The sequence below is a fragment of the Microtus oregoni genome, unplaced genomic scaffold, assembly GCF_018167655.1.
Source record: "Microtus oregoni isolate MIOR12 unplaced genomic scaffold, Mior012 000018F_ref0000195, whole genome shotgun sequence".
Classification (NCBI taxonomy): domain Eukaryota; kingdom Metazoa; phylum Chordata; class Mammalia; order Rodentia; family Cricetidae; genus Microtus; species Microtus oregoni.
The window spans coordinates 36117524-36145380 of NW_024543077.1; the positions used below are offsets into that span (position 1 = coordinate 36117524).

Sequence of the window (27857 nt, forward strand, 5' to 3'; positions counted from 1 at the left end):
AGCAACCACAATCCTTCCTCATGATTTGACTAACAACTTCACCTGAATTAATACTGGTGGAAAATACACAAGCAATCAATGATTTATCAACTCCTCAGTTTTAGACACATGAGTTAAATGCAGCATCTTCAGAGTTTAGCTTACTGGGCCAACAGATGACGTCCTAGAGAAAGCATCTATGATTCATACAAGAGGGTTCCTTTGGCACCTGAGTTGAGCACAATACACAAACAAAGAATGTCTAATGTAAGAATGTTTAAAGACTCTATTTGGCCAGGCGGTGGTGGCGCACGCCTTTAATCCCAGCACTCGGGAGGCAGAGGCAGGCGGATCTCTGTGAGTTCGAGGCCAGCCTGGTCTACAAGAGCTAGTTCCAGGACAGGCTCCAAAGCTACAGAAAATTCCTGTCTCGAAAAACAAAAATAAAAATAAAAAAAATAAAATAAAAAAACAACCCAAGACTCTATTTTCTCTATCTATACATATATACATACACTGTACACATACACATATGCACACACATATACAAAGCACAACTTTTCCTTTAAAGATGACAAAGATAGAAGGAACTCAATGTTTAGTCAAACACCTGATGCTCATTTAAAATAGTTTAAAGTTTTCTAAAGAACTCAGAATTAACAATTTCAAGAATTTACAGATCATTAGCCTAAACCCACTTCAATGTGGAAATACACGGGCTTTTTATTAAGGTTTTTGGTAATGGAGTTTATTATAGTAGCATATTATTACAGACCTCTAGCAGGCACAAACGGGAAGTCACCAGAGCATTCCCCAGGCTCCTTCCCATCAGGACTGAACACAGTTACTGACCACGGACTCAACACTAGACGCTCATCTGTGTCGTTTCCAGCAGAACCACACACACGCACACACACACACGCACACACACACACGGACCCTGGAGATAGCTGCGTGTCAAGCCTCCTCACTCACTCGGAATTTCACTGAAGAACTCCAGCAATGCCTAAGCCATAATGTTTTGCGCTGCCTACCAAGGACTCTGGTGCCAACAGTTCCACTAATACTCTGGTACTTTTGTGGAAGACTCTAAGCGGTGGGCTTGTTCTAAGACTTAGGAGATACCCAACACTGAGTGAGCTGCCTGGACTTAACATTTCCCTTTATGAGTGTGTCTAGCTGACTGAAATGAGAATACATTTGGCTTTTCCCAATTCTCCTATACTCTGGTAATTCTAGAGGATGAGGAGGACCTTTCTTATCTGCAAAACACACATTCCTATCTTCCAGACCTTTGCTAGATCTGATGTACGATGAGTGTGCAAAACACATCGGAGTTGGAAAATGATGCCATGTTTTGCTTCAGCTTGCAGAGAAACAGCCTGGCTCAGCCCTGCTTCCTCTCTGCTCTGGCTGACAGCCCCTCTCTCGGAGCATCCCGCACACAAAGGAAATCTTACATAGTTTCAAGGTATTGGTAAGTGGGAAGCACTTCCAATTGTGAATATCTCTGGAGCTTTGCTAATAAACACCGTCTCAGTACAGTGTGGTTTATACTTGACATTGCTTCCCCAGAACAGTTCCGTCAACAGTCACGGCACAGGGCTCGCCTTAGAGAAGCTATTACATTCCAATGTTTCCACTCTGTTCAGTCTTCACTCACCATAATAGAACCCATTTTTCTTGATATGTAAAACATTTTATAAGTTCAACTGAACTTGAATTCTTTTAGTTGCATGTGAACTCACATGCACAATTTACATTTTTGTCATATACTTAAATATTTTTCTCTGTAAAACAACTTCAGGACAGGAAATGCTACGCTAGCAAACAGAAACCTAGCATTTAAACTGTTCCCTACGTTCTTCTAAGCAAAAGTGCATTTGTAATAAAAACATATCACATATGAAGCTAAAGAGACAATCTCACACAGAGAGGATTTTCAATCTCCACGTCAGTCCCGCCGGCTCACAGAGGAAAGTGCTAGCACAGCAAGTCTGGAACAAGCTCGTGGGGGCTGGGCAAGGAGTCGTCAAAGCGGAATCGCTTAGAGATCACGCTGCTGTCCTCGGGGATATTCTCCTTGTCCTCCCGGTCTCCACAGCTCCCGTGACAGGAGGATTTGGGGGTCCTGTCTTCAGAGGACCTGAGGGTGTGATCCTGAACTGGAGAGGAACCTGAAGTCTCCTCGGGGTGAAACAAGCTTCCAAAGTCCCACTGCTGCAGCCACGAATGAGACAGGCAGGATTCTGCTGTGGGTCTTTTCCTGTGGCGGAAAGCACACGGGAAAGGTGAGCGCAAGAGCCGACTGGAGACGGCTTCCCATCTGCTTTACACGAACACGGATGGAGACAGCACACAGCTGACTCTCACGAACTGCTCATGCATACGCTAGGGCTAGTTCACATGCTTCAGTATATTATTAATCATCACAGGGAACCTAGGAAACAGGCACCATCACTGTCATCTAACAGACCACCCAATTTCCCAACTGTCAGCGTCCTGCGCTGCAGTCTGGACACTGAGTGTCTCCCCAAAGGCCACCAGCCTGTGACACTGGTGGAAGGTGGTGGACTCGCTGAAGGCAGTTGGAGCACTGAGGACAACCCTGGAGGAGGTAGGTAACATGGCTGGGCCTTCGTTATACGGCACGTCATGCTCCATCTCGCCACGGCCCCACGCGGCAGAGACAAGTGGCGAACACTGTGAGGTCCTGAGCGGAACCTCTCTTCCCGGCAGTGCAAGGTCTGTGTTAACCCGTGACGGTAATGGATCCTGCCTGGCAGCCAGGAGGAGGCGTGGGCTACAGTGTGTACTTTCACGTCTTGTTCTAAGGAAGTAAGATTATTTTCTCTATGTCAACTCCAGAGAGTTTAGTTTCTCTATGATCATTTTCTCTATGTCAACTCCAGAGAGTTTAGTTTCTCTATGATCATTTTCTCTATGTCAACTCCAGAGAGTTTCTCTATGATCATTTTCTCTATGTCAACTCCAGAGAGTTTCTCTATGATCATTTTTGTCAGCTGCTTTCTCACCCACCTGAAAATACGTCACTTTACTCTTAGTAAACAAAACCATTTTGTTATAATGAGCTCACAACAGATTAAGCAGCCACTCAAACACTTGCCCGGTCGCGGCCTGTGCGTCTCAGCAGCCTTCTCCACAGTTAGCATGGAATTCTGAAGCCTAAGACCCACATATGAGGGAGAACATAGGGGGTTTCTTCTGCTAGTTTTAGGCACCTCCTTACTATACTTTCCAACGTCATTTCCCTACAAATTTCATGATTTTTCTTTACAACTGGATAATATTTCATTGTGTATATTTTGTGTATTTTCACTATCTATTCATCTACTGATTCGCTCGGTTTCTTTGCTATTATAAATAAAGCACCAATAATCATGGGTATACCAATATCTCTGTGGTAGGACATAGAGTCCCTCTGGGTCATAAAATAATTTCTTTTGAATTTTAGAGAACCTACAAGTTAATTTGCATAGCGACTACTGATTCTCAGTCTCAAACAGAGACTAGGATTCCTCTTTCCTCACATCCTCTCCAGCACGAGAGTTATCAGATTTTCTGATGACAGCCACTCTGAGCCAGGTGGTAACTCAAAGTAGATAATACAGCTTAAGTATCCGTCTGCGTCACTGCAGAGCTAAATAAAGCACGTATATATTCTGTAATAAAGGATATCTAAAAATTAAGTGCAACAATCAGGCATGACCATTGACTGATGTTTTCTATGACATTTATAGAAACAGATTTGTTTTGTATTCCTTACACAAATGTGAATTCATGGGCTGAGGGTGAAGCCAAATGGTGGAATTCCCTCATTTGTGTAAGGCCGTGGCATTGGTCCCCACCACTGAAAACTAGTATGTAAACAAAGATTAAGGAAGAAAGGTCTAAGTTCACAAAGTACATCCTAGATACTATAAATGCTTGTTTTCCATAATCTTCTAAAAGATACTGGTATTATTGAATATTAGAAGTAATTGGGAGGACACATAAAACCATGTTGCAAAATATAAAACAGAAATTCCTGCTCTGGGGAGAATCAACCTAGTTTCTGGAAGCATTTCCTTAGTATTTACCAGATTGCTGTTTATAACATCAAGGTCTTGGAAGCACCAGTAGGGTTTTGTTAAACAGACTGTGGGGTACCAGGGTGGAAGAGTGACAGCTAGTAAGCAAAATGCTTAAATACTGTATGTTTCAATACTACCCGAAAACACAGAATTGAGAGGATTGGACAGAGCATTTCCTCCTCACCTCCAGGCCTAACGTCTGCTTATGGGGAGATTCCCTTTACGCATGAAGATGTGTTTTCATGACAGCTGAGAGGAAAACTGGGGTGTAGATGCCTCACCCTAACCTATGCTGAACAGAAAATGTGTCAGAGAACAAATGGAAATCCAGTCAAGCTTGAAGCACGTGCTGGCCAAGCAAACACAGGTTAGTGAAATTACTAAAGCCCTTCAATTTAGAAAGCCTCTGGAGAAACTGTAAATCAGGAATTTATTTTCTGCATTTAGTTTATACTCTTAAAAATAGTAACTGTCGCTGGGTAATCCCAGTGCTCGGGAGTTCGAGGCCAGCCTGGTCTACAGAGCAAATTCCAGGACAGCCAGAGCTACACAGAGAGACCCTGTCTCAGAAAAAAACAAAGCAAACAACAACAACAACTAGCAACTGCTAAATCCTGAAAAGACAGTCAGTGATGTCCACCCAGTACTCTGGGTCTGAAAATCGCTTTTTAGTGTTCAAAAGGAGAAACACCTGTGAACCCAAAGGCTCAATAGGAACCATTTGGTAGCTATTTCTGGTCTTTTGTTTTTGTATGTCGTCTTTCATAATTAAACTAGTAATATGCTCATTAAAGAGACTATAGGCAAAGTCTACTTAAGAAAACAAAAATGGCTTATAAACAAACCACAATATAATTCTTTATATGAAATAAACATTCATGTCCAAAATTACCAAGCAAGAGTTGTCTGGATTCAAATTCATTTGGCAAAACATTCAGAAAGCTGTTTTGGTTGTTGTTGCTTTGTTTTTTCCTCTCAAAGATAAAGAAACTGAGTCCTCCAGGCTAACTGCCAACAACAGAAGTCTGCAGGTGAGACCACCGGCCCCGGCACACAAGCCAGCCTTCTTGAAGAAGAGCAGGGCCTCTTCTTCCCTTGAAACTGCCAGTGATCAAGTCCTTTCTCCAGTAAATCCCATGATGCATTGCATTTTCAGCATATGCCGGGGTGAAAGATACTCTATGACCTTGGGCTTTTTTTTTTCTTTCTTCTAAGCCATCAAAATTTGCCCATTCTTCTATATAAAAGAGCAGACATCTAATCCTTTAAGATTTCGCCATTGGTAACCTGTGCCCGTTATGCCACAGACTTACTTGACGGCAAACATTCGGGGCCCATCATAGTGAGCCAAGGATAAGGCACTGGTTGAGCAAATATTCAGTCAAATCTCCCCTTCATTCTAAACTCCCTGCTGTATGCTTTTTTGCTTAGAGTTGCATATTAGTTATTTAATTGTCTTTCATATCAACTTTCTATCACTTAACCAGAAATCTGAACAGACGTGTAATAACTTTGGATAACTTTAGAATTACCTTTCTTGTGACAGTAGTGTTTTTATTTTACTAGCATTTATACGCTTTACCAGAAATCTGAACAGACGTGTAATAACTCTGTGTGACTTTAGAATCACCTTTCTTGTGACATTAGTGTGTTTTTACTTTCCTAGCATTTCAAATTTTACAAAAATGGTTCACAATAACAATTCCATACATGCACAAAATAATTTTTATTACTGAGATTCCCATCCCTCTCTTCCCCATACCCCTGCCCGCTTTTCTGTCAGTTCCCTTCAACTTCCATGCGCCCACCATGGTCTGCACACACGGTGCACTTTGTGTAGACTGCGCCCTTCTCAATAGGGACACGTTTGTTCTGTAACAACATTTAACTCACAGCTTTACTTACTCTGGATTCTTTACTAGGAGGGTCTGGATGAAGTCTGTGGCCAGTTGTGAAACTGAGGAGAAAGTTTCTTCTGAATAATCTACGTTGACTTGAGAAATATTCAGGTATGTTTCTTGATTATCTTCTCCTACAAATGGCGACGTGTGAGTTAACAACATATATGCTATGACGCCAATATTCCTGAAAGACATGAGGGAGAAGAAAGCTTAAAAGGTCTATTAATTTAACAATGTTTATAGATAATACAGTTAATAGCACACAAGTTCCTGTCCTCAAAACTGGCAGTAAAAAAAGACTTAAATTGCTTCTAGAGATTACTGTATTATAAAACCTAAAATAGTTACATTACTTCCATTGGCCTCACAAAGAAAACAGAGTCCACATATATGTTACATATAATATCAACATAATCCAATGAAAATATTATTTTATCTACAGTCTATACAACCTTCGGTATAGACACGTGATGGGAACATAAGACAGCTGCATTTTAAGTCTGCCCAATTACACAATAATGATGTAGCCAGGGTTTTGTGCAAACTCAGTCTACAAGTTTGGCAAAGCCCAAGGTTGGAAGGGCAAAAACTTTCAAATGTAAATATGTTAAGGACAAGGCTGGTCAGGAGCTAGAACAAGACAACACAGCAGACTTTACACATGTATCAGTACTCAGATCTTTGTATCGTTACAAACCCATTAGATTTAAAGAATCGGGAGAGTAAGGCTAAGGGTAAGTCAGTCGGTCTGTTGTGGCAACAGAAATTCCATTGCCCATCCTAGTGCTGCCTCCTGTGAGGTCTCTCTGAGACCTCAAACCCCACAATTCCCTAGAAGTGAACCAGGTGAACCATAAATTGAGCTTCTGTGTGCACCTGACCTCCTCCTGCTCAGCAAACACAGTGCCGATCCCTTCTATACTCGCACAGCTGGGCAGAGAATCACCCCAAGCTATGACGGACACACCAGCCAGCTTCCTGAGTGTGTGTCACTGAGGTGACCAGGGAGGGGAGTTTCTATCTCTGCACCTCTGGTCAGGAGCTCAATGAAAAGGACAGGCAGGTCAAATGTCCTCAATGACCTCTTTGCAATAGCATCTTTGACAGAAAGCCTTATTCTTAGTATTAAAGTTGCTTTTCTAAAAGCTAAGCATCTAGTGTGCAGCTGTAAAGGGTGTGTCTAGATAACCAGTAGACTCTCACCACATATCTGTCGCCGTGGTAATGGGGTCATAGTTGAGGATTTCTGGAGCTGAAAGAGAAAATTAAATTAAGACTCAACACGGGCAAACTTGAAAACAAAATAATCACCTTACATTAAATTACGACTTGATCTGGCTACGGAAGGCAGAGTAAGAGAATGCCAACAGGGATGTAGTGGGGCTTTAATTATTTTGAGATTATTCACAGCTGATAGTGTGAAAATGCCATGAAGAAGTGCTTCTGTTTCTCTCCTCTGCTTTCTGCCTATTTGCTACTGATTTCCCTTTTACGCATTTCTCCCTGCACACAGTCAGTATAAACACGCACTGAGCTTTTGCACGTAGCCAATGTCCTGTGAGCTGTTCCAAATGTGTAACCTGTTCCTGTACTCACTGCCCCTCATTTAATGAGTCATAACCAAATCTGAATCAAATGAATCCTAGTACTGTGTGATCTAAAATACGTGAGGATTTTCTGTTTGTTTGGTGCTAAGTGAGCACTCTACCATAATAGTTAGCCACATCTCCACCATAAATATAGCTTTAAATAGGGATCTTTATACATTTCAAAATGATATAAAAATAAAATGCATTTCTTACCTAAGTATTCAGGTGTTCCCATGATTTCTCGAAGCTCACACGCATTCCCAATTTTTCGAGACATTCCAAAATCTACAATCTTTATGTCTCCAAGTGGGTATATACTGCTCAGTAGTATGTTCTGCGGCTAGATAAAGCACACAGAGGAGATGAGCAATGCACAGCAAGGGGCTGGTCCTAGACTGCGGGCAAATGAGTCTACCTTGCTGCTCGGCTCTATGCATCCTTACAGTACTTCAGCCAACACCGCTCAACTGCCAGTTAGGAGAAGCCCACATTTAAAGATGAAGAAAGCAAAAGGCGGCCAAGAAGGAGTTTCAGTTTGTAAGACATTGGGCTCATTATGACATATGGACTATGTAGTTATAAAGACAAGAGCACTAAATTCTGCCACAAAAAGTTCAAGTGGTGAACACACGCACACACGCGTGCGCGTGCGCACACACACACACACACACACACACACGGTAAGCATGCAGGAGTTACACGCATATGCATGCCCAGGGCACAACGTGGTTCTATACAGTGTGACGGATGGTCCTGACTGTCTCGAGGTGTATGGCTCAGACAATAAGCTGTATCTGTATATGTGCGTGTTCTCCACTGTCCCCAAGAGCCACATGACTCGACTTTATTACTGTAGGTATGACAAAGCACCCTATCAGAACCCATTATAAATGCAGAAGTGTTGCTCACAAAGTCTGTGCAAAAATCCTAACAGTCTTTTAGCTTAGGGACTAAATCACAAGAGACGACTATAGGAGACAAGTGAACTCTGCTGTCAGCTTCATGGTTGCAGTGTGAAAAGCCAGGTTTATAGACCACCCCGACTTCAAGTGCTCGGAGGTGCCATGGGACAGTGTGCATTACACAGGACAAAGACCAAACAGATTCACAGGTAATCATCCTGGCACTTACTATGCTGCCCTTCCCCAACCACGTGATTATAGGAGAAAGGGCAGGGAGGCCAGATGATAAAAATTTCCTTCCCCTCCACAGGGAAACAAATAAAAATGTGGTTTTTGTCTTTGTTCTGCTTTGTTTTTTAAGGGGATAGGATAAAGAGCTGGGCAATGTACATTTAAATTTATAGAACTTTCAAATGGTACAGAATCCACAGGTGGAAATTAGAGACAGGTCTGGGCTATGCTAGGCACCGATTTTGAAATTATATTATGAAGGTGGCAGAGGAAGCCAAAGGCTCCTGCAGGCCAACTATACAGACAGAGAATCCACGGGGTAACAAACGTGTTCCTTCGGACTACAAGGCCTGGGAGCGACTGTGCAGGAAAGACAGACCATGGCTCTGGGGACTGACTGGGTGAGAACTCAGACTAAACTACAGAGACAGACCACATGACACCTCAGAGAAAGGGGAACAAGACGCAGAAGGACAAAAAGCAACAGGAGGGGATCAGGCAGTCATCAGAACCAATCACTTCAAAGGGAGGAGGAGCCAGGCAATGTACATGTGCCTTGGAGCAGGATGGATGGATTACATGTAAGGGTGCTAGATTTTAGGTGGTATATTTCATGCTTAGCACACAGGCAGCCTCTCCTGACTCAGTACAAAGCAAAGCCCAATGCAGCCCTACCCTGGGCAGAGGCACCCACAAGTCTGGAGGACCGTGACAGGCCCTATTTCTACCAAGGCCAGCCTGACACTGAGCTACCAAGGACAGAGAAAGAACAGCAATGTTAGTTTCAATCACATTACCATACCTTTAAGTCAAGGTGAACAATGTTATTCTGATGTAGATAATCCACTCCTTCAAGTATTTGTTTAATGAGTCTGACAACATCATTTTCAGATACCATTTCAGCCACCTCAGGTAAACAGAGGTTGAATATTTCTCCACCTGCAGCACTGAAAGAAAATTCAAATAGAACTATTAAAATCATTTATCTAAAAATAACCTTTAAATATTGTATACCCATTAAGCAAATGTTCATGTAAACGTCCATGCTTGTATAGCATCTCCGTGGCTGTCAAGACTAAGAAAGATGTTGTATGTAGGGTATGGTGGTCTCAAACCTAAGTTCCAAGCACCAATACTTTACACTGCCGCTGCAAGCTGTCACAGATTAATCTGCACATAGCATGCCAAGGAAAACCATGAGAATTTGCTGCTGACACTTGGTTTATGACAACATAGGAAAAAATATCCGCTGGTAAGGAACATGTCTGAAGGTGCCAATAACACACCCCCCACTCCATCCTACCCACTCAACAGTGACCCCCCCCCCATCCTACCCACTCAACAGTAACGACACCCCCCACTCCATCCTACCCACTCACCAAAACCTTTTGAACATTCACAAAAACTAACTGTATTGTCTGACTTGACGTATCATAATAAAGGCAATGTAAGTATCAGAAATTTCACAATTAGAAACTACAAAACCAGTCATGGGAAGGCAATATAGGAAAACAAATCTGGAAAAAGAAATAAGTTTATACTCATGAATATTTAATATACTAGCCTCTTCTTTCCACACAGTTCCCCGAGGTCTTTGGAGGAAGAAGCAGGAATCCATGGTGTAGATGGCAACACATCTACCCCTCCCTTTCTAGTTCCACTATTTACTGTAACTAAAAATGCCACTCAAGAATAGAGTGGCCCAACTGCATTCCTGCAGCGGCACCGACATGAGATTAGCAATACAATACTGCAAATGCAATTCTCAGAAGGTGAGAACAGAGAGATGACACACGAAGTTCTCAGAACTTGGGTGCTAGGCACTGTACAAGGTGCAGATGTACCATGAACTGACGGGTCAGCGGGTACTCGTGGGGGCGGCTGCTGCTGGATTGGCTAGCACCGCGGACGTTCCCAATGGACAGAACTCTGTGACTTCCCAACAGAAAGCAAGTCTCGTCTCAATCCTGCACAGCTACAGCGATTGCTTGATAATTACAAGCAACTTCCCCTTCAGGCTGCTCTGTTTCAAGGGCAGCGTTTGTCTCATGGCTTCAAAAAACGAATCAGTTTATGCCATAATCAATTTTAGTTTGCTTAAAACTCAGCACTAAACACTTCATGTGTCCGTTTAGAAAACGTGTTCCCCTTACTAATTTTTAAAGGTATTTTCCTCATTGCCTGCACACACGCTTTTAAAGCACTCAGTGTGGGCAAAGTGGGGGTGTGGTGGCTTGTCTATTCTCAGAACCCTAATTCATAAAGAGATGCAACAAGACCACCGCAGCAAAGCAGCCAAAGAGAGGACTGGACAGTCACTGATACATTTAACTGGAAGGTAATACTTTTATGTGGGCTATGTGTTTCGACAAAAATAGGAAGATCTAAAACTTACTTATGAGTGACAAGGTAATTAGAAGAACCCCACTTTGATTTACAAAAGTAAACAATTTGGTTTTTAAAAAAGGTTTGGATTGAGACAAAACAGCAAAATACAAAAACACAATAGAACTTGAAGAACTCTAAAGCCTACCTGACAAATGTCAATCTTTGATAAACTTGGCATGAAGGAAAATCATGGAAGAAGCTGATTAGGCCCACTAATTGATCATAATGAGTTACCTTTACTTGATGCTAGCTAACAGTTCAACGAAACCATGAAAACATAGTGAGAAAGGGGAAAGGAACACTTTTATCAGAAGAAAGCCAGCTTAAATCAATGTAAATACACAATTTACGTAAATACATGCAGAGAGAATAATGGGATTAGAATGAAGCACGTCCCGACATCCACGGTGACTGCTAAGGCCAGCAAGCCTGTCAAGGAGAAGGGCATTTACTAGGTCATCACTCAGATTAGTGACAACTGCAAAGGAGGCTGTCCCTTTATAACGGATGGGAGATCTGGCAGACCGCTGTACTCTCTTCAAAGCTAACAAAACCAGCTGATGCTAATGCCACCTGATGTGACGTACTAACATGTGCAGTCTTCCAGGGGCTCAGTGAAGACGGCACAAGGTCAACAACCAAGGAATCAAAGCGAAGAATGCATGAATGACAACTGTATTATGTTTCCAAGTCTTCAGAGATTTTAATTTTGTAGAATAAACGTGAGTACATGGGATGGTTTGTGGTAGGAATTTAATCTGTAAATTATCAGAGGAAAAGACTCCACCATTTCATTTTCACTGTAAGACAAAAGATGTATGTCTCCTTGTTACAGCAAATCTGTCTGGCCAAACTGTTGGAATTATATGAAAACGCCAGGGTGGCTGCCACCCCGAAAGTGATAGACACAATTAAGCCCCAATCCTAGCAATAAATTTTAGTCGTAGCCACTTTATGGGATTAAATGTACTAATCTACTCAAACAGTTGCTGAGAGCTCGTTATATTTCAGCCAGCCAGTGAGGTCACAACAATTGTCCTAAGTCATTGGGAGAGGTCTCTGGACCCATTTCCGACTGTAAACGCAGGCTATGCATGACACGCATCGTGTTTCCGAGAGACTCTTGCTGCTTCCCCTGAGCTCCAGCAGGACTGACGGACACAGTCAGGGTCCTGTACGGACTCATCCTCCAGCCTTTCCTTAACTGTTTCTATGCTGGCTGCCTTTCCCATGGCTTACAGGAAGGTAGCTCTATTTAGAGCAAAGGCTGCTAAGAATCTTTGACAAGAGTCATCATAAACTATATGAAAACTGAAGTGGCATTGGTCTCCTAGTCTTCCTTGTTACTCTACCTTACTCTGCCGGCTCTAGAACAGACTTTGCTGAGGGGTCTGGTTCTGGGGACGCACACACTGTTCACTGCTCAGGAAACCCCAAGCCAGCTTGACCTTAGAAAAGCAGCATTTTCATCCATTAATTCTAGCCACATCTATTTCCTTCCACAAAACAATTGGTTTTCAAACACTGTATAAACAAATCTCCACTTCCTTACAACATCAACACTAAAATAAAAGCCCTGGGAGCTGGGGAGGTGACTCAGCAGATGATAGACTTGCCACAGGAGCATGAGGATGGAGTCCTGGCCACCAGGCAGGTGTGGTGGCCCACCTGCAATGCTAACGCAAGGGGGGAATCTCAGGAGCCAACAGGGCAGGCAGATCAGCAGAAACGGTGAGTTCTCGGTTCAGTGAAAGGTCTGCTTCGATACATAAGGTGGACACCAACTGAGGAGGGCAGCTAAACTCTATCTCCAATCCCCACAAGCTTGTGTGCTACACACACACACACTCTAGAGACACATAATTGTGCAAATAAAATAGGACAAATACACTTACAAATTCAACGGGCAATGATGTACACTGGCAGGCATAAAGAATCACTATAGTTTATAGCCTTATTTTCTCTAAAATAGCACTTTTCTTTAATAGTTTGTGCTAAATTGGCATAAATTACTTTATTAAATTTAATTAAAGCATCATTACTTTATTAAAACCTATCAAAACCTGAGATAAACTCAGTATTAATTTACCTGATCTCTTTCCAGTGTTCTTTATCTTCAAAAAAATTCTAATTGTTTGTACTGGATGTTAATCTGTGCGTCAGCAGGCCATGGCAGTCTACTGTGCATTTTGGTGTTCCTATTGTTTTACTAACAAGAGATTTTCCCCTCTCTTTTGGCCATAGTTCCTGACAGTCCTTTTACATTGTATGTACTATACACATCTTGGTGACGCTGGAGGCACACCTCTGGGCAAGCTTCTTCTTGAATCATTTTCTTAGGCATGTTTTATTAAAAAACAGGTTTGGTTTTAGTTTTTAGTCATAAAAATTACTTCGATTTTATTTACCATTATTTTCTAGAAGAAAATCTCAATTTGTGTACTATTTATATGGAATCAAATTCTTGCAACTATATTCCCAAATTATTATATTGTCTTTTGTTTATTACCTGCTGTTAATTAGTTTTGGTATGTAAGTATGAAGTTAAACATTTAGTCTTGTCAAAAATGTACAAACATAAACGAATATTTTTTAACAAGCATCTATAAATTTTGCCAGACTGTTATTATTATTGTCTCTGACATTTCATACCACGTTCCACAATCACAATGAACACTCAAGTGCATGAGAACGCACACACTTACTATTCTAACACCAGGATGATTTCGGTGGCCGTCTCGTAGACCTCGTGCAGATTGATCACATGGGGGCAGGCCCTGGCCAGCTCCAGCACAGCTATCTCGTGCAGAATCTCTGCCCGGCAATCCTGGCCTCTTCTCCTCTTCTTCAGAAATTTTGCAGCATACTCTTGGCCCGTAGATTTTGATATACATTGTCTAACAACAGCAAACTTTCCTCTAGAGAGAAAGAAAAGGGCGGTTTTATATCTTCAACTTAGAGTGAATTGGTTCACATCTGCGCCATTTTTTCCTCTATAAGTTGAATCAAATACCGTATTTTCCTTTATAAAGTCTACAATGCGACCACATAAAATGCAGAAGGCTAACTATCTTAGCAGGTAATCAATTTATTTTCAGTATTAGTGTGACACAATTTTAGCATACCCGATGGTTTTGTTTGCCTACCAACTTCATGCTCCTAACAGACACCTAAGAGATATGGAGTCTATTCAAATGCATTTTTGATCGGCAAAGAAATTCGGGGTTATCAACAGTTTGGCACAAGCACACTAGTAATGCCACGCTAATCTTTCTAAGAAAGTACAAATGCTTTTCTCTCTCTAACAGAAATACTCAGCATCCTACCCAAAGTTAAAGCACAGAGACTATTCCTCCTGGTATACGCATCTATTACAGCATTTAGTTTTACAAAGATGTAAAGTTATTTTGAAGCAAGGATTATTTTAAAAACTAATAAAAGCTATTGATTTGTACACTCCAAAAAATGCATACATACCCTCAAATAAGAAGGTTTACATTCCTTTCTGGAGGGTTTTCAGGTCAAAGCCAATTGCAAACCCTCTTTTTCAGGGTTTTAGGATAAAACCTCACCTTGTAAAGTTTAATAACAAACTAGGAAGCCAAGAGAGCTATGTATCTGAAAGACACAGTTTGCAGCTGTGATGACATCACAACTCTAGTCACGTGACAGATTGTGTCCTTTTTCAGATTGAAGCCTATCACAAACCTTCCAGGCCTTACTCTGAAAGACCCCAATTTAATAACCTCCATGTTAAGAATAAACCACACTCTGGTTTCTGATACCACCGGTACAAACACATCTTCAGAAAGCACGTGATTTTAACCCCACTGCTGCAGTTACTCTCAGAAACAGACTTCTAATGGATGGTCAGCTGGTAGTGGGGTCAAGCACTTAACACAAGTGCTGCTCACAGTGTGTGGGGTTAGGAGAGCTGATAGTGGGTCAAGCACTTAACCCACGTGGTGCTCACAGTGTGTGGGGTTAGGAGAATAAGTTGTGCTCACAGTGTGTGGGGTTAGGAGAATAAGTTGCTTGACTGGATTTTATCTTTTACTTCCAAGAACCAAAATGACAGATTCCTCCTCACTGCTTCCTAATTACCTCAAAACTAGTGTTAATAATCTAAAGTATATAGCTAATAATTAAAAATAAAATGTACACGCTATAATCTGAACCCTACATTTATTAAAATATACTGTAACTAAATAATGCTACACGTACAAACCTGATTCTTTATTGCTGAGTGCCAGGAATTAAACCAGGGAATCTGAACTCCGAGCTTGCTTGTCTCACAACTACGGAATAACTTCTCCCCTTAAAATGACTTTGCTTCTCTATTAGCTTTCACACTTACTAATTCTTACTGAGATATGGAAGCAAAAACTTGTCTAAAACAGAGAGGAAGTTTGGGGTTTTATGAAAAAAAAAAAAAACTCACCTTGTAAAGTTTAGAAACAAACTAGGAAGCCAAGAGAGCTATGTATCTGAAAGACACAGTTTGCAGCTGTGATGACATCACAACGCTAGTCACGTGACAGTATCTAGGCACTAGAATCACTTCAAAAACAAGTAGCAAGATGAACAAGTTTCACCTGCTTTTACCTCACTGTTTCTGGCTTTCCTGAGACTTCCTACTCTTACTCCCATGAGCCAGGACAAAGTTGAGCAAATGTCATGGGCAATGAATGGTCACCTGACATGTTCACTGCTAAGGAAAAGCACTACGAGCAAAGGAAACATTTCTGACCTCATTAATCAAGTCTATAAAAATCTATATTCTGCAAACTAACACACCATAGGATCTGATAAGCAGCAGAGTTTGTGGAGCTACTGTGATACTATACATTATGCTAGGTTTTTAAATCCACAGAGGATTTTTTTTTAAGAAAGGGTTCTTTGGGTAGCTCTGGCTGTCCTAGTACTCACTCTGTAGACAAGGCTGGCCCACACTCAGAGCCTGTCTCACCTCTGGAGTGCTGGGATTAAAGGTGTGCACTACCACATTTGAGGTCTTGATAAAGTTATCCATATATTAACACATAATCACACATGCATAAAGTCATACATACTGTGAAAAAAAGATAAATATTTTAGCATAAATATTAGAGGCTTTAAGAAGAACAATCAACTATCTGTTTTACATTTTAAGATGCTAGTTGCAGTTTAGGCTAGAAGTATAAAAATAATCTTCAATATACAATGTTCCTGTACAAATTTAAGACAGAGTCAAGAAAACGTAAAACCTTAATAATACCAGTCCACACACACCTTCAGAGGGCAGAACTGACTAGTTTCCCCGCAGAGAAACGTCTACCCGGTACTCTCTGCATCTACAACACACAATAAAATATGAAGGGGGGAGGGGAAGCCACAGAGGAAGCTGACGTTTGAATCTGCTCCACCCTTCTAACCACAAGGCCCACGAAACTTTGCCTCAGCTGGGGGAGGGGTGGAAAAAACATATCCAACATGTTAAAAAACAGGAACAATGCAGTTTTTGAGAATAGTGAAAAATGAACTTAGACTTACTTTATACAGTTTCCTTTGTATTGCTAAAGGGAAATACACTCTCAAACACTGACATTTTAAAATTAAATTTTAAAGACAAGCTGACACAGAAAGATAACTCTGTAGCTTTCCACATGCTAGAATTACGTTTATGTTACACAATGAGCAGGCCGCCCAGGGAAACATGCTCAGAACCCCAGACTCACTTCACAAGGGTTGCACACTAAGACTGGTTGTCAGCTTGAAAGGCTCTTCTTAAAGGACAGAAAATTAAAAAATAATGATTTTTAATTGCCAAGGTTAAAAATTAAACGCATCAGTATCTACCATGTGAGTCATTGGCCCAAAGCAATTCAAAAACGCAATTTAGGTCTCTTCCATGACGACATCTGATGCCGGCATTTTAGCAGTCTGACTCGGTTTTTTAATCAGCTCCTAACATGAGCTTTTGCTTTAAAATGCTTAAAAGCAAACTAACTGCAACTCATGATGGCTCCTTATGACACCACCTCTGTAAGACAATTTAAAGCTCAGAGTGGGCCCACTCACGTTCTCTACAGAGCTAAAGGGAGAAGGCCCTCAGGAGCTACTATACCTATTATTTTTCAAAGTCAACCTAATAAAGTTACTCATCCAAACAGTATACCTAGAAAAATAGGTGAGAAGGCTTCTTGTGGTATAGATTAAACGAGTCATGGTCTAAGTATCTGTTCAGAGCAATTTCCAGACATTTGGCAATAAGAGGCAACTTGAACATATTTAGTCTATCTTCTCAACTAAGAAAAATAGAGCACACAACTAAGACCATCACACAAATTCTGATCCAGAGCCAAGGCAGCTCGAGGAGCTCCTAGCTCAGGTGGAGGAACATCATGCTGTACGACACAGGCTGGACAAGTGCAGTGACCAAAGGGGATGAAGAAAGGGAGGAGAGAGAGGAACAATGTACAGCAGGCAGACAGGCACCTAATGGCATGCTGGGTTTCTTCACTAGTCTGCTTACAACCCAAAGAGGAAGCTACTAACAACGCTGGGTCTAATACAGGCCTCTCTTTTCAACAGAAACAATCAGAAGCAGAATGAGGTCCAGAGGAGGGAAACTGCACCAAGGAAGGCGATCTGGATATTGGATCACCTGATAAGCACTTAAGGGAACCAGCGATGTTCAGCTTTGTTTAAACGTTTGAGAGACTGCTACCTCAACGTATACTGCGTGCAGCTACAAAAAGAAAACTGTGTCCGTCAAATAGAGATTAGCAGAGCAGAAAGCAAAATATTCTATAGCGATGAGAGAGGGGTTCATTTTTATGTTATGAAAGCAGGGCTGTGTGAGACAGCTGAAAAAGTAGAAAGCCAGGGCTAGCCTCTACTAAACATTGAAGACGCCAACAAAGAATTAAAGTTCATGGTCAGCAAATCTGAGGTTCCACACAGAGATTTTCAGGCTAAAGTAAACATATTAGTTTACTGTCTATCCATTAACAAAAACAGACTTTATAGATCGCTGTAGCATAAAACAAAACACTGACCTCCACATACATATATATATATGACCACGGCCGTCTAACCTTCACCACCACACTTAATTTAAACCTAAGGAGACACACAACAGATAAATAACTGGGCATAGCTTTTCTAATTCTCAAGCCTATCAAAAGTACTTCTGTACTAAGTGTCAAGGGCACCCTTGGCCATGAGAAAGATGTGTCTGGTTAAGCCAAGGCAGAATTCATAGAGCTTCTATTTATAGGACACCAGCTCTCTGTGATATAAATTGTGATATCAGACAGGAGTCAAATATTCTTTGTTTATGAAAGTGTGTGTGTGTGTGTGTGTGTGTGTGTGTGCGTGTGTGAAGCATCTCTCTATTTCTCTCTTAGACAAACACCAGAAATGGAGACAAATGTGTTAAAACCACAGCATATAACACCGCACTAAGCACTTCACAAACATTAGGTGACTTAACCCTGAAAATTCTAAATGAGTTACATGTGAGCATCCACGTATGATCCGCATCTCTTTTTAAGAAGATGAGACCGGCACTTAGAGGTACGTTTAACAGCTGAAGTCACCCAGACAGCCAGTGGCAGAGCCCAGATGGGGGCCTGGCAGCCTAAGCTGCCCCTTCCCACTCACAGACGCAGGAAGAGCTGAGCTTTGAAGCTGGGTGGGCCCTTGGATATGAACTCCTCCACAGATGTGACTTTCTAGTCCACTAAGAGAGCAGAGGTGGCGGCTTTTCTTTCTAATTACTGATAGTGGCCCAAGTGAGCTTTAGAGCAGAAATAAAACATTTGAATTTAGACAGCATACATATCAAAGTCTCCTTACCTCCCGAGTTCTTTCGACATAAGTGTATAGAAATTATTAAAATTTTCCGTCTTCATTGGCGTTTGAGGAGTGGTGGTCAGCAGGCCGGAGACACTGCGGCAATCAAATCTTCTCCGAGACATGGCAGATGATGACAGGCCTGCTTCTCTGGGCACACACTTTTACCTGTTAGAAGGGGGGACAGGAAGAGAGGTTGTACTTAAATGTCACCAAGAAAGAGAGACATTATCTCAGGCAGGATGTGCACTACAGCGCACAAGTCCAAATATAGTATTAAGATGCGACCACAGTGCAGATAGGCTGATTTCAGAAACCATGCTATTCACACGGAGAAAACGCTAGAAGCTTAAACTGGTATCCCCTCCTCTATGGCACAGAAACAAAGCTACCGACTTCACTTCTAAATGAAATTGCTATGAAAACAGTAAAAATCATATGATTAAAATGGAACGAGGTGATCATTATTTGATTTGTGAACGACCCTTCTTTAAGTGACAGGTTTCACACACCTGTGCAATTTAGCATAGCAATGTAAAGACTGTGTTTTAACTTCATATGATAAAACAAGCTTGGGGGGCAAGTTCACATTTTGTGAATTATATCACAGTCCTGTGAAACACAAAAATAGAACTTGTTCATGGACTGGCTACTTTTCAAAACTAAATCTAGAACCTCCCTTAGACCTGAAGAGTTCTTTCTAGGGCAGAGCCTCAACGCTGAGTGGGCCGCGCAGGAAAACTCAGGAATTTCGCTGGGTCAGGGACTGGCCAGAGATAATCACCAACCCAGAGCTCAAATCCGCATCTGAGCTCAGACTGTCTGCAGCTTCGTGTACTTTATGTGGCCATGTCTGGTGTGAAATTCCTGCTTCATATTAACTAATATTAAAGCTTTATGAAGACTCACTACCGAACTGCTGGTTCGTATGAGCTGAACTTGTGTAATTACGGTGGCCTCTGCCACCTCTGCCTAAGGAAAGGCCAGGAATCAGTCCGCTAGCACCCTCTATAAAACCCCCTAGACAGTTCCCACTGCCACATCCCCGCCTCACTTCCTGCTTCAGAACTGTTTTTTTTTTTAATTAATTTTGCATTTTAATTAAAATGCAAACTATTCTCTTCTGTATTTCAGCAAACAGGCAGTGTGACTGGAGCACAGTTTCCTGTTCAATTCTCAAATCTGCAAACCGTTTCTCTGTAACCTTTGGTCCCACGGGAAAACTCCTCTAGGTAGTTGGAGGAACATCTCTAGGAGTCTAAGAGCATCAACGCAGTACACTGAAAAACCACAGAGCTGAAATGCTCGGGTCTGAATCCCATTCACTCTTCATTACTGCCACGAGGCCGTGCAGTTTTAAGTTCCCGACTGTGTCAGTCTGGTTCTTGTCACTATACTGGAGGGCCAATACAGCAACTGCGCTATTACTAAAGAAAGAGTGTGTATTTTGGCTTACAGTTCTGGAAGTAGAAGGCCAAGGAGCCTCAAATGATGGTGGCCTTCTTGCTGGAGAGTCCAAAGATATCACAAACCATCACAAGATACAAGGAGTGTGTGCACTTGTCTGTCTCTTCCCCTCCTTTCATAAAGCCCCTAGGGTGCTTCATCACCATGGGGTTCTAACCTAAGGACCCTACTTAACCCTAATCACTTCCCAGTGGCTCTAACACAGCCTCAAGTCCTCACCCTCTCAACACCTCACAATGGTTGGGTGCGGTGGTGCGCACGCCTATGAACCCAGCACTCAGAAGGCTAAAACAGTCTGAAGGTTCAAGGCAGGGAGGACAGCTGGGAGTCTGAGGCCAACCTGAACCACACGGAGTAAGAGGTCTACACAACAAAACCTTGTCTAGGAGGGAAAGGGAGCCTCGCAATGGGGATTCAACATGAGTTTGGGATCCTAACGGCTCCCGTTCTAGGGCAAACTACACCTTCCTTGTATTTGTTAGTGAAATATTAACCCCCAGTAACTCACACTCAAACTGCCTTTTCAGATAAGGGCGCTTGAGGCGCTAAGTTAAAATGGCCAGTAAAGTGGGCACTAATGCACTAAGACTTTGGTGTTCCTATACAAAACCACATGAGTGCAAGGCAAGCCACAACACCGGCAGAAAATGACCACCGAGGAAAGCTACTGGTTTGGGTTTTGTTGTTGTTTGTTTGTTTGTTTTTAAGGGTCTCACTATGCAGTCCAGGTTAACCTAGAAAACTCTGTGTAATCCAGGGAGACCTTGAACTGGTTATAATCCCCCCCCCCTCTCTCCAGCTGGGATTACAGGCCTGTGCCATCACACCCACTGGCGTGAACTTCTTCATACTTTCCTAGTGCTGCAGTGCATGGGTCACATTTTATTCTCCGACAAATCAATGCAAGTATCCGTCTCTACGTGGAGTTAGGCTAAGGCTTTCCGGTGCCACCTTTATTTCGAGCCCATGCTTATGGTTACACTTCCATTATTCCCATTTCCACAAATAGAAGGCCAGGGCTCAGTCACTGACATAACTGGGCTGTAGTCCCGGCACCTTTCATCAACAAAAAAACATGGCAAGTAATCAGAGAGACAAGTTTATGAGGTTTTTTTTATATATATAAATTTTAGATTCTAGGATATTTGCCTCTCATAGAAACTAAAACCAATAAACATTTTATGAATAATCACTTTCTACTCTCAGTTTTCAAGAGGTAATACAATCCTTTTATGGCATGAAAGGTTTATGTTCAATTAAGCATAATTTCTGACTTTAAAAACACTGCAAAAATCTGAAACTCTAAAATCCACATATTAACACTCAACAAAGTTGCACTTTGAAAGATGACTTTTTACCTCATTAAGTACGAAATGAAAGACATAAAAGTTTATAGATAAATCAGTTCAGTAACCATTATTGGCCAGGTTTTTCAAGGTCTCAACATTTTCTTTGCTTTTATGTATAGTTGGTGGTGTTTATTATCCAAATCAAAGGTCAGTTCTCATACAGAGACCATGTACAACTTCAGGCTATAATCTAAACACAAATCAGTGTACTGTTTAATGTTATGTAGAAAAACACTAAGCATTTCTTGCCAAGACTTAGTTCTCACTGTATGTAATGAGTCGGGAACATCTCGGGGGAGAACGTTAGACCTGGAGGACAGGGAGTGCTGTGAAATGCTCTCCTTTGGGCGAGACGTGGGCTGCACGGTTCAGCTCTCGGCTGCTGTGCTTACCTGCACAAAATCACAGGGAAAGTTCTAGCATGGGGAGGTGCTCCCGTGGCCCCACCCCTAGCTGAGGCTCTATCAGGAGTTGATGACCTATTAGAAGAGGGGGAGCCCCTTTCCTTTAGGAGTGTGGTCACTGAAAATTCCCCATGTGCTAATTTAGCAGCCATGCACATACTGGCCTCAGTGAGATTAAATGAATAAATAAGGCCATGAAGTTAGAAGGAAGATGTGATGCAGTCCGAAGAGAAGATGGAGGGAGGGGTGGGCACGGATACATTGTATACATTGTATACATGCATGAAATTTTCAGAGAATAATTCTACACACACAGAGTGGGTATTGAGAAAAGTCCGATACTGACACCAAGAGTCCAAAGTGTGACATTCAAGTCTAGTAATGAGAATTAAGTGTGGCCAAGCCTGCTGTTTAGTTACATGAGGAAAAAGGGAGCATAGTTTCTTTTTAATAAAAGGGAGTGAAGTGCACAACAGTAGTCTAAAGCAGATCTTATTGATCAGCCCACTTCAAGGACTTCCTAACTGGTCTAAAGCAGATCTTATTGATCAGCCCACTTCAAGGACTTCCTAACTGGTCTTTGGCATGTATTAACTTCATACCCTAGCAAATTCTTTAACACTCATATGATGGTCACCAGAAAGGATGAGTATAGCACAGGTACTTGTATGACAACAGATGTAGCCAGAAACAGAATTGGGCAATTGCAGTTTTCCAAATACATTTAAATATGCAAATGAATTTGGATGCTCTGACTCATTTCATCGTGGCTCTTTATCTCCTGGGATACAAGTTCTGCCGTAGGACAAGACATTTCAAGAGACCAGACCATAGGCACATCTGCCTATTGCTAATACACCTGCACCGGAAGCTGTTGAAGCCTTGTTTGCCGCCTCCTAATTTCCTTAAGAGCTGTCGGTCTACGTGTTTCCCTGTTTCTCCTATATCCAATGTTGCCTGGAAGGGAGCACAAGTCATCTCTGGTCAACAAAGTCTTCACAAACGGGGGCTGCCTGTGATACAATACACATGAGGGCTGCCAGTCAGTTCTGCCTCTCCTTGTCTGTCCTCAAATGATCATCCAGTTCTCATTTCTAATAACAATCCAGAGATCTCTTCTACAATTCATAGCTTTTATAGCCAATTCTAACCAAGGATGTAACATTCAAATTCAAATTACCAATTTAGCTTACTCAATTTGAAATCACTGACTATTTTATCAGACTATAGCAATCACAGACACAGCGCCAGGAGGCACAACCGAGGCACAGAGAGATGTCAACCGTGCGCTCGCGTGGTGCACACGCATGGGGTCACACACTCTTTCCAGTGTCTTCACTAACTCCCACTATGATAATTACAGTAGGAATTCAGATAGGAATCAAGGATGGAAGGAAGAGAGGAAATGTTAGATTCAGTCTGTGCCTGGGCTGGGCTGGACGGGGAAAGCCAGCATGATGAGCATTAAATAAACAACCTTCAAACTTAAAACTTACTCACTGCAATACTCTTTCAAAGCTATCAACTGCAAAGAGCTTGTGGATGCAGAAACCACAGAATGCAATCCTGAACGCACTGAGAAATAAGTTGCCTGCGATGAGCCCTTTATTAGCCCCAGGAACTGTAAGGTAAACCCCTCTGCGGTGTGACGCTCAAAGACCCCGGAAGCTCAATATGCCCTAGCTCCGTTTCCTCTCATGCTTCAGTTTCCTATTTGATCTCCACTTCTTTGCTTTACTTCTCTGCCTGAAACATATATCCTACCTTTCCTTAAAGGGCTACTTCTTATGCATGCTCTGCCCCAGGAAGCTTTGCCTAAAACCCACAGGCTGTCTTACATGCCTTTTGTCTATCTTCACACAAGAGGGCCCTGGACACAGCACCTGAAGACTGAATGTTAGAGAGCAGCACACTGTGTCTGGGGACACCCACGATTCACTTGAGCTCATGCACCTCAGCGCGGTGTCCCTAGTGAGGATTGAAAACGTTTGACTACAAGTCTATAGGTAAGGCACAGCAAAATGTATGTCTAGGAACATCTAAGGGGTAGGCTGAACTGAGATCATCTTGAAATTGCAGTCCTGAAGCTTTCAGCGGTCTCTCATTATTTCAGCAGTTGACTAAATAATTAAGATTTCTCTTATAGACTGTCAGTTCAAAACGAGGTCATCACAAGACCTAGAAATGTGACAATTATCTTTATCATCTACTGTAATGCAAAATTGAAAAACCATTTAGTCTGTACTTGCTAATTTTTGCCCAGGTGACCCCCCATTTGCACATCAATATCTGGGTTAGCTAAGCGCTCCCTGAGAGCCCCACATTGTGCTGCCTGAAGACTGGCAAATCTAGATCTGCATGAAGGAAATGTGAACGGCTATGGCAGGGGAGCAACTCCTCTCTCCTACATGCGCACCAACAAGGCTGAGCTGCATCCAGGAAAAGACAGACTGAAGATGTATTTACCTAGCATCCATAAAAACACAACTTCCTGCCATGTTGAGGAGGGATCTGCTTCGGTCGGCCAGTGACTGGAACACAGTCCTGCCGCAAGCAAATGTCGGCTCCCACGTGCTGTGTGTTCTGATAGGGTTGTGCTGTTTGTGTTTGTCTTTAAGTACTCAACAGCAAGCATAATTTGATAATTTAATCCCCTGAAGATCACAATAGGAAGCCAAGTGACTCTAGTCCAGCCCTGGGGTATGGTTTACACCAGGGTAGCAGTCCAGGCAAAGAACCCCAGCCTGACACCAGGCCAAGGCAGTAAGGCCTGCAGCCACCTCTCCCCACCTTCAGAGAAGAATAGATCCTACAATTGTGAAGTAGGATGGAAGATGTTGAAAACCGGAAATAATAGTGGGCCAACAATTACACGGAGCTTGTCACTCATCAGGCGGAAAGCCGGGCTTCTGTTGTACAATAAATTACCACACCATTTACTAACATAACAGCACAGCCAAAGCACTGTTTGCTCAGTAGCTATCACAATGCAAAAGGGAATCTAGCCTTAAAGGATTAGAGAGACCGGCCATCTCACCATTCAAGTCTCTCAGTGCTTAATACGTCCTCTTTTGGACTAGTTGGAAAGAGCAAGGAAATCAACCAAACATATTATGTATAAACATTTATAAGAGGACTCATTTACATGCACAAAATAACTGAATTAAATGCTCAGGTAAAACATAAATAGAAGAAAGCAATTTAATGAACGATGTTCTCAAAAATGCAACTTTTATCACAGAAACATCATAAAAGTAGACACTTGTGACTTGATTGAAAAGAACATTTCTCTGCTTTGAATCCAGCAAGAAAAGAAAACCTGTCTTTTTCTAGTAGTCTGGTATAGAAAATGTAAGATATGTATGGTTGCATGCACAGCTCTGTGGGTGGAGTCCACGAGGCCATATTCAATGCCCGGCACCCCACAGAAACAAACAATCAGCTCTGAGCAGTCGTGGTGGCTCACGTCTTTACTCTTGGCACTTGGGAGGCAACAGCAGGTGGCTCTCTTGAGGTCTGAGCCAGCCTGGACTACAGGGGGGGAGGGGTGGGGAACGCTCTGTCTCAAAGAGCAGCACTCCTTTCAAACTGGGGTGTATAGCTCAACAGCTAAGCGAATGCCAAGGTGCAGGAAGTAAGAATTTTAGACAAAGGGAGTGTGCATTATAATATATATATTAAGGATAAAATGCATAAATTTGTAATTGATTTTCTTGATTTGAGTTTTAAACTAAGTCTCTAAAATTAAAACTGAGAGCTTTTGACACAGAAATCCTGCTTTATAATTCTCAAACTGCTACAGAACAAAGCGTTGAGACAAATGTGCCTGTTCGCTCAGTACCAGTAAACTGTTCGCTGTTGGCAGAGTTTGTTTGTTTGTTTGTTTATGTTTTTTTCTTTCCAGACAGGGCTTCTCTGTGTAAGAGTCCTGGCTGTCCTGGAGCTCACTCTGTAGACCAGGCTGGCCTCAAACTCACAGAGATCCACCTGCCTCTGCCTTCCGAATGCTGAGAGTAAAGGCAAGCACCAACACTGTCTGGCTGTCAGTACAAACTTAAAAATGAAATTAATAAAAAAAATGCCTGCTATTAAATGCCTGCAGTTTCTATAGATGTCATTCACATTGATTAATGAGGTCTCTACTAAAATACCACTGCTACCTTAATCAAACTGTAATTCCTTTTTTTCTTTTTTATTACATGCAAGAGGAGAGGTCAGTGAGAGTAAGTTCTCTCTTTCCACCATGCAGGTCCCAGGGGATCAGGACATTTGGGTTGGTGACAGGCACTTTTCCAGCAGAGCCTTTTCCCTGACCTGGAACTGTAATTTTTTACTTAATCCAAGAGAAACCGTCACTATCCTGTCTACATACAAAAAGATTTTCAAATGATTACAGAAATGTTATTTCTCTAACTTAAACATACTGTCATGAAGGTAAATGTACTTTAAGAGTAAAACCTTCATTTTAGAAAATTATCTAAAATGGTTGTGTATCTCAAAAAAGTAACAATTACTTGAAATATTAAAATCAGAAAATTTAATTATTATCAGAAAAGGGTTGGGAAAGAACACGGGTCTAAAATTTGGTCACCAGCTTTTTTGAAATATACACGATTTTAAAGCAGTGTGATTCAATTTTTACGAAACTGTGCAAAACCATTTCTGGGCATCTCACCCTAAAGACGGTACAACGGTGTACCAATGAGAAAGTGAGTTTATTATCTCTCTGTAATAAAACTCTGCTCCTGGAGTTCAAAATCCCACGTTTCAAACCCCTCCAGTCGCCTATGTATCGCGGCAGACCTTGCCGCCCAAGGCACAGAGTCTCTGCTAGACTTGGAAAAACTTTTTTAAAAAGTCCACACGCTATCAAACCTGCCGGCGAGGCTCGGCGTTATCGGTGCCACGGGTGTCAACATGACGTCAGCCCAACACTCGGTGAATGTCATCCACGGACCTGACGCTTGAGGATGACCGAAATCACTAAACTTTCGGCTGTATTCCTTCATCCCAACTTGCAAGCTGAAGCCAGCAAGCCTCTAGTCCCCCATGCAAGCCACCGAGACCGGCCGCAAGCCGGCAGGGGAGTTCCTCGCCACTTTGTCTCCACTCCTCCACGTCCCGAAGGGGGGAAGGGGAAGCGGACGGAAGCGCCTTTTCCCACGGTAGGGCCGGGCGGGCGGGGAGACCGGTCCAGACCGCAGTCTGAGGCTCGGTCACCAGCACAGGGGAAAGCCGGACCGTCCGGGCAAACAGCTGCGGCTCCCCCACACCGGGGCTGACAGCGGCCCATGCGATGGCCGCCGAGTTCCTCCGGGGCTGCGGGCCGAGCGCGTCCGCCCCGACGGGAAAGCGTCCCGTGGCCGCAGCACGCGAGCCCGGGATCCACCACCGCGTCCACACACACTTCGTGGAGGCGATCGGGCAAGGCCCACGCTCCCGGACGGCCGCCCCGGCCCTCGGGCTCCCCGCCGTGTCCCCCGCGCCCCGCACCCCCGACGCCGGCGGACGGACGGACGGTTCGGCCCGCCGCGGGCTCTGCCCCTCGACGGGGCGGCGGCTACCCAGGCTCACCTCGCTCTCTTCCCCGCTCACGGCGACTGCTCGCCGGCGGCCGGGTCCCTGGGAGGCGACTCCCGGCGACGAGCGCCGCACGCACGGACGCCGACCGGCGCTTCTCACGGTTGAGGTTTGAAAAGTGCAGCCGCGTCTGG

The 27857-nt window shown here is 42.8% G+C and overlaps 1 protein-coding gene across 1 annotated transcript; it reads right to left on the reverse strand.

The window, feature by feature from the left end:
- Window positions 1-409: 409 nt before the first annotated feature.
- Window positions 410-27857, reverse strand: Stk17b (serine/threonine kinase 17b). Its single transcript, XM_041668566.1, has 8 exons — window positions 27718-27857; window positions 18927-19091; window positions 13790-14002; window positions 9499-9643; window positions 7777-7903; window positions 7178-7226; window positions 5979-6158; window positions 410-2245 (listed from the first exon to the last, which is right to left on the reverse strand). Exons 2-8 carry the CDS (start codon window positions 19046-19048, stop codon window positions 1963-1965), a joined length of 1119 nt encoding a protein of 372 aa, XP_041524500.1. The 5' UTR covers window positions 19049-19091; window positions 27718-27857; the 3' UTR covers window positions 410-1962.